Source organism: Lolium rigidum, chromosome 6 (assembly GCF_022539505.1).
Source record: "Lolium rigidum isolate FL_2022 chromosome 6, APGP_CSIRO_Lrig_0.1, whole genome shotgun sequence".
Taxonomy (NCBI): domain Eukaryota; kingdom Viridiplantae; phylum Streptophyta; class Magnoliopsida; order Poales; family Poaceae; genus Lolium; species Lolium rigidum.
The window spans coordinates 327,046,076-327,053,780 of record NC_061513.1 but is presented as its reverse complement, the minus strand read 5'-3'; the positions used below and the strand labels follow the sequence as shown (position 1 = coordinate 327,053,780).

Genomic DNA, 7,705 nt, shown 5'->3' with positions numbered 1-7,705 from the left:
TCGTAAAATATTGCTTTGGCCCAATGGACAATGAATGAACACAACAGCTAAATAAAGTGGATAACTTACTTAATGTGAAGATCCTCAAGTAAATTTACAATTACTGGCCGGGCGGTGAATCTACAAGATTAAGTGGTTATGTACATTGGATCAAAAGAGGATTTGTTACTTGAGTACCAGCTAGCTATTTCGTAACTTTAAAACAAATATTTGGTGCTCCAAAATTAACACGTCTCTTATTCAGTTCAGGCCATAATAAGTGTGTGTAAATTTGGTTATATATATTATTCAGTGTCATAAACAGATAATTTAGGAAGGATGAAGAACACCTGAATTCTACATACACCCACGACAGATTTAAGAAGTCAGATACATATTGTAGTGTACCACCACAACAAGAGATAAATATGAAAGTGTAAATAACTGAAAAATCAAACTAAGCTGAACCAAAGGCCACCAAAATGCACATTTTCCCGGTAGTACAATATAAAAACAAAGCATAGGATAACTTAGATTGACTAAATCCCTATAGTGAGTGTTGTTTCTCTTGCTCCCATGTAATCCTTCAAACATCCGACATGCTTGGCACACAAAAGTGAAGCATGAGAGGAACATGGTCACAAATACATATGTGAGTACTTCATTCATTGTCAATCTTTGCTACGTGCTGTACATCACCAATGCAGATCAGCCATAGAAAGTAGAGATAGGAGATGAGGAGAACCCGGGTGATGCTTTGTCCCTTACCTATTCAGGTGCTATAGGCTGGCGGACACCAGCATCGGCTCGTTACAGGCTGAACTGCAACCCCACGTCGCACCCGTCCTCGTTCTACTAAGTGTTCCAAGGAGATGTACCTGCCGCGGGAAAAACATAGCAGCTACCATGAACAAAACCTGCACGATTTGGAAGCAAAGTCAGAATCAGTAACTAAGTATGAGCCTTCATCAGTGGTTGTGGCAGTGCTTAACACTGAAACAACGAGGAGGGCCTCTCCACGGGTTGTGGACGCAACTGGCCATCGGCGAGGGCCACATTTTCTTCCATGCAAACGATGGAAGATCTTCTAGCGCAAGGCACCTACCTCTTGGATGTCCTAGCTAGCACCTTTACATGGATATTCGGACTCAACCAACGGGGCAGTTGATGGAGAGCACACACTCGACCTCGATAAGCTGGCTAGGTGGTGCTCGAGGGAGAAGGCTGAGACAAAAAAAAATAAGGGGGAAGTAACACGAAGTCGTCGTCCGAGATGGGAAAAAAGTCATGGTGGTGACGAACTCTGGATCTCCTCCACATAAGATCGAAGTGAAAACACCAGGCCGGCGCGCGAACGTGGAGAACCATGGACTCTCGCTGGACACAGCAGCGGGAGGAGAGAAGAAACCATGCCATGCAGATGTGAGAGGAGGAAAGAGGGCGGCGTGCAGGAGATGAGATGAGGGGCGATCAAGCTGTGATTATATTCAGTACAACAGAGTGCGGGATATGTGGATCATGAAGAACGAAGAAAAGGAAACAGATCAAATATTGGCAAGTGAAAATTGATTTAAGACGGTCTCAACTTTCCAAACTTATATTGGACGTGATTATTTCCTTGATTTGGACGTGATTGTTTCCTTGATTATGACGATCTGATCGAACGGCTATCATTCTCCAAATGTTTGGTGAACATTTTTGAGGGTGATCAACGGTTAAGATTGCTCCAATGTTTGATGTCAAAGTGCACACCATCCCCAACTGCAATATAATAGTAAAGATATTTGAGCTGGGGATGGTGTCACTTTGACATCAAACATTGGAGCAATCCTAACCGTCGATCAATCTAAACACTCATCAAACCAACATCGCTCCGAAATAAATATCTTTACTATTATATTTGAGTTGGGAATGGTGTTACTTTGGCATCAAACATTTGAGCAATCCTAACCGTCGATCAATCTAAACACTCATCAAACCAACATCGCTCCGAAATAAATAAGGGTTAAAAATTATTACCTACCAAAAATCACGTTTAGCATCTCGAGTGACAAGGAAATAATCATCTTTACTTTTGGAAAGATTGTCTAGCAAACCATCAATCTAGGTAACTTTTTATAGAGGATGGGACGCGGACCACCAATTAAGGTGATCTTTACTACTACCTTCTGACGACCGCATATATTGCTACCAAGAAGAAATCGTGACGCAAATCAACTAATCAAGTCGATAGCGAGAAAAAATAAGGAAGCAAAACCACTTTGTGTTAACGCATCTTATGTCTCTCCCAAGCAAACAAAAATCAGGACAATATCTCTCCATTGTATGGGGAGTTTCACAACGCGGTACGGTGCCGGCGCCAGCGACAAGCTTACGGTCGGGAGCATGCTGAGGCATCGCTCTACTCATAGCGCAGAGACGACGCTTGCCATTTGCATCGAGTAGGTACCGCCGTACCAGCGGCTATACCCGTCATGGTGCGGTGGATATGGGCGAGACGCTTGCCGTTTGCATCGAGGAGGTAGCGACGGCTCTACTCATCATGGCGCGGTGTGGAGAGGGCGAGACTATTGCCGTTTGCATCGAGGAGGCCGTGGCCCCTCTACTCGTCATGGCGCGGTGGAGATGGCGAGACGCTGGCCGTTTTCTGCCTGCGTCGACTGCCTCACGTGCGTGATATGCGTCGGCCGAACCTTCAGTAGCAAGTCTATCCGCGGCCGCTCATGTGTTGTCGACCAGAAGAGGCGGCAGATCGAGGAGGAGCGAGATCGTGCTCAAGGCATGCTGCCTCCTCGTTACGCATCAACATCATATGGGCCTGTTTGATCATGTATCTGCTAATCTTCTAATAAGGGCAAAATCAACCCGAATCCTCATTCCCTCCGCAGTCGGGCACGGGCGAGTCGGGCGCGCGGGCCGGAGGTGGAGCGGGGCAGCTTCTTCTTGGGCGGCGTATGAACTTCCCCCAGCTTCGTCTCCAGCACCTCCTCTACCCCGTGCTGCCCCAAGACGCGGATGGCCATGCTGTTCGGCTCGCCGTCCGCCGTGGCCTGTGCTGAGGACTCGCCCATGTTGAGGGAGCTCTCAGACTCGAGCACCATGACGACTGGGCTGCATGTCGGCGAGAGCTTGCCGGGGGCAAGGAGGCTCCAGCGACAGCGCGGGCAGGTCGAGTGGGAGAGCAGCCACGTGACAATGCACTCGAGGAGGAACACGTGGCTGCACTTGGGCTGCAGCCAGAGATGGTCGTCGACCTGCGAGCCCAAGCGCGGCCGGGCGCGCAGCAGCTAGCGCGGGGCGGACGCATGGCGGGCGCGGGCGTGGGCCGACGCGGGGGCCGTGGCGGAGCTCCTCTATGGCCGAGACCATCTCCATGGCGGAGCTGGCGCTCGTTGTGGCCGTGGCAGAGCTCCTTCGTTGTGTGGCGGAGCTCGTGGCCGTCACGGAGTCCTTAGCCGGTGCTGAGGAGCTCTTTCCGTAGAGACATGGAGTGGATTGGGGAATAAGATTAAAGAGGCCCGTGAGAACATTGTGGGCCAAAGTTTACATCAGTGGAGCCAAAAAGAAGCACAATAGGACGTTCTCCGCAAGCTGCCCTAGCACTGCTTTATTATCCGGTTCGTGCAAGAATGTGGAGGACTTTCTTTCCAGCCCATGCAAAGAAAAAAGAGTAAAATACACGGTTAGTCATGGAACTTGAGTCGATAGTTCACTACGGTCACTGTACTGTGAAATACCTAATTTACGGTCACTATATACGTGCGATTGTTCCATCGACGGTCACCCACAGCGGTATAGCATTATATTTGCTGATGTGGCGTATTGTGGAACCCATATGTCACGTCCTGACCACGTTGGTCATACTGATCGGTAGGCTCGCTGGTCAGGGCTTCTTCCTCCTCTCTTTTCCTCTCTCTCCACCGATGCACGTTGGCGCGCTGCCTGGCACGGTGGCACCTCCTCTACCCCTCCCCAGCTGCAGCGCCGGCCCCTCCTGCCCCTTGACTGGCGCGGTGCCCGCCCCCTGCTCCACCGCATCCATGTGCAGTGCGGGCGCGCCTCCGTCACGTACGACGTCGCCGATGGCGGCGGCCATGGAGTCTGGCGCGGAGCCCGTCGTCGACCCCGACAAAACCCGAGGATCCCTAGCTCATCTGCGCCATCATCTTCTCGCCCGACGAAAGGGGAGGCCCCTACCGCATAGCCCTCCCCTCCCCTGCATCTTCCCAGCAGGCTACTGGATGAAGCACCGCTGACCTCCGCCGGCTGCAGCTCCCTGCTGTTGCGCCGGAGCTGTGACGTGGACGTCCCCGCCCCACAAAAAAATCCCAATCCAACTCCCGCCGGCCTCTCCAAGTGTCGGAGCAGGAGGGTACGGACGCATAAATCACGCCGGAGCTCGCCATGGCATCCGACGCTGCCCAAATCGACAACCAACCCTTCACAGATGGTGGGCGGCTGGAGGAGGAGGGTTTCGAGCATCAACTGTTGCACCGCGGCGGTGGCGGGTCAGGGCCAGGCAGAGGGAGGGGAGGCCGTGCGCGGCGAGGCAGAGAGCGGAGCCGCCCCCTAGCGGCGGCGGGAGGACGGAGGCGGTGATGGAAGAGGAGGGAGGCCGACGGAAGCGGTGGTGCTCGAGCACACAGGCCCCTTTTTTTTTCCTTTCTTTTAGATCTAATCTGTTTCCTCAACTTAACAATTCAGCTTTTTCTCTTTTTTCATTAAAAGCTAGTCCCTGCAGATGGTAGGGGTCTTACTGACGGGGTCAACCACATGCCACATCTGCAAATACGATGCTCTACCACGACTAGTGACCGTAGATCAATCCCTGCAACGTATTCGGTGACCGTAAATTGCATATTCCACAATACAGTGACCGAAGTGAGCGAGTGACTCAAGTTTAATTACGAACCATGTATTTTACTCAAGAAAAAAAATCCACAGGCTACCAAACAGGCCCTATGTTTCTTTCTTCCCCTAACCCCCGGCAGTCTCTACTACCGTGAGACAGAATGGATAATGGCGGCGGCTCAGCCGTAGTGTGGAATGACATGCACACTTCCGACGAGACGCATTGAGCAAGTCTTGCACGTGATCTGCTCCAGGTTCACATGCTCCGGCCCGAATCCTTCTCAACGAACTTTCTCTAGCACATGCTCAACACATCTGTGCAGCAACATAATTTACTTTAACCCTATGAAGTAACTCACAAATACCTGAATCTAGCATGCAGGTCATGGAAACCATGAGTTTTAGTAATGGTTGTTTCTTTGCTGAAAATTGTGGTGTAGTTCACCGGTGGGTTTTGGTCTAGGAGCATCCAAGCTTAGTGTGACATCAGATGCAAAACATGATTGAGCACTTCATCACATCAGTACATCTCTCCAAATTGTTATATCAGGTCAAGGATTTTCACTTTTCAATGACAGAGTGCGCAAAAAAACTAGATAGGAAAGAGTAGAGCTGCATAATCAACGAGTTTAAATGTCTTCATGATGAAGAGGTTGAATTTGCAAGACCAACATTGAAGGAATTTGAGATATTCTTGTTTGTCATACTAGATAATTTTCTTTTTTGTTAGCTTTCATTGGAGATAAAATTGAGTACAATGAGAAATTTTTCTCCTATAGTTGTATTTGGTGTGGAGAAGTCCAGAAAAATGCACCCGAAACTGACATGAGTTGATGAAATAAAATGCATCACTATTTTGAATTTTTTTGTATGTGCAATTGTGCAATTACTATTTGTAGACTTGCTGTATGGTACACTGCAGATAGTTGAAAATAAATAAATTTGGATTTATTACATGCATAATGTAAAAAAAATAACTCTCTTAAGACTCTATTCAAGCGGGGTTGAATATTTTATATTCTGAAGCATAGTTAGACTATCTTTCATATACACGTGAATTATACTTTTATGTGCAGCGACAAAAATAAACCTTACCGTGTGATGTTTGTTGTAGAAAATCAAGCATAAGTGATATTTATCACTAACATAACGATAAGACCAACAGAACGCAAATATTCAAGAATTTTATTTCAAATAATTAATTATAATGTTTCGGGCAACGCACGGGCATTCAACTACTTCAATATAGTAATATAGTGGAACGAAAGTCTGTTTAAACGTAATTATTCTAGCAACTACACAGATGCGGATGGGGACTGGTAGGAGCTCGCGCAGTTGGCGTTGGCCAAGGTGACGGTGCCCTTGTCGAGGTCATAGCCGATGTGCAAGTTCTGCTGCGCGATGCACCCGATGACTGCCAGCGGCTGCTCATCCGTCACCCGCGCCACCGCCAAGCACTTAACCCCCTGCTTGAACTCCATGAACATGTTCTCCGCCTTCAGCGTCAGCTCCGGCGCGCCTGGGCCGATCAGCTGCAACGTAATGTCCGGCACGTTCTTCTCGAACAGGGACCTACGGTTCGCGTCTCTCACGTCGTAGCACAGCTGCAGCATACGATCCGGCGACGGCACCGTCGGGAGATTGATCCGCCGTTTGAGCTCCGCCACCATCGGGTCCAGCAGCACCCTTGCGAGGTACGTCAGCATCGAGCCGGTGTCGAGGGCGACCTCGTACCGGTTCAGGTTGGGAAGCGTGAAGTTGACGTTCCCGATCTTGATGTCCTCGAGCGCGATGATGTGGAAGGCGTCCCCGCGGGAGCGGAACAGCACGGCGGTGACCGCGCCCGGCTCCGTCACGGCGGCGCGGGCGCCGAAGTTGAGCGCGGAGGCGGCGTTCTGCGCGGAGAACGGCGCGAGGCAGTAGGAGAACCTCGTTCCGAGCTTTGTGTCGGCGCCGATCTGGGAGACGAGGGACATGGTTCCGTCGCCGAGGCCGACGATACCGTCGGCCGCGAACACGCCGGATGTGGACGTGGTGCAGCCGAAGTTCACGTTTGCCACCCGCAGCTGCGGGCGATCGCGGCTGCCGGGGGCGTCGTCGAAGGTGAAGGTCTCGGTGGAGAGGACGCCGATGGTTTCGGAGCCCTCGCCGTATTTGTAGTCGTACTTGCAGATGGAACGGTCGGTGCCGCAGGAGGTGCCGGCGAGCGCGTGGCACGCGGCGGAGTCGCATCCCACGCGGCGGAACGTGGAAGAGTTGGACGGGTGGAACAGGACGTTCGGAGGTTGGGCGTTGGTGCCGTTGCTGCAACGTAGCCAGACGAGGTCGCTGCCGGTGTCGGCCAGGGCGAGCATGCGAGTGGGTGGGGTGCCGACGTTGACGTACATGAGGTACTCAAATGGCCTGCCGATGACCTCAGAGACGGCGCCGTCAGGGGAGCCGCCAGCGGCGAAGGAGCGTGTGAGCGCCGCGGCGCGCGCCGTGGATCGTCGCGCGGCAGCGAGCATGCGTTCCGGCGCGCTAAGCGACGGGTCGTGGAACGGCGACTTGACAGAGTCACGGTGGATGAACTCCACGCTAAACCCGCCGCCGGCGTACGCCGTGCACCGGCACAGCTGGGCCGTCAGGACGACGGCAATAAGCAGGAAAGCGCGAGATACCGTCCCCGCCATTGTGCCCTGATTCCTCAACTCCCTTCCTGATTGTATAACTCCCAATGCATGACTAGCTCCTGCTGTGTCCGTTCTTATATATAGTGGCCTTACTGCACCATAAATTGAAAGCTGGTAACCGACGTGGGAGAGGAATGTGGTAAGTAAATATTTGATATGAACCGCTGATAGCCGCATTATCATGAGTAAATTACGTCCTAAAT

The 7,705-nt window shown here is 51.4% G+C and overlaps 1 protein-coding gene across 1 annotated transcript; it reads right to left on the bottom strand.

Annotated features, from left to right (window-relative positions):
• Positions 1 to 6,125: 6,125 nt before the first annotated feature.
• Positions 6,126 to 7,502, bottom strand: LOC124660181 (aspartic proteinase CDR1-like). The gene has a single exon (XM_047197977.1). The coding sequence runs from the start codon at positions 7,500 to 7,502 to the stop codon at positions 6,126 to 6,128; it is 1,377 nt and encodes a 458-aa protein (XP_047053933.1).
• Positions 7,503 to 7,705: the final 203 nt, after the last annotated feature.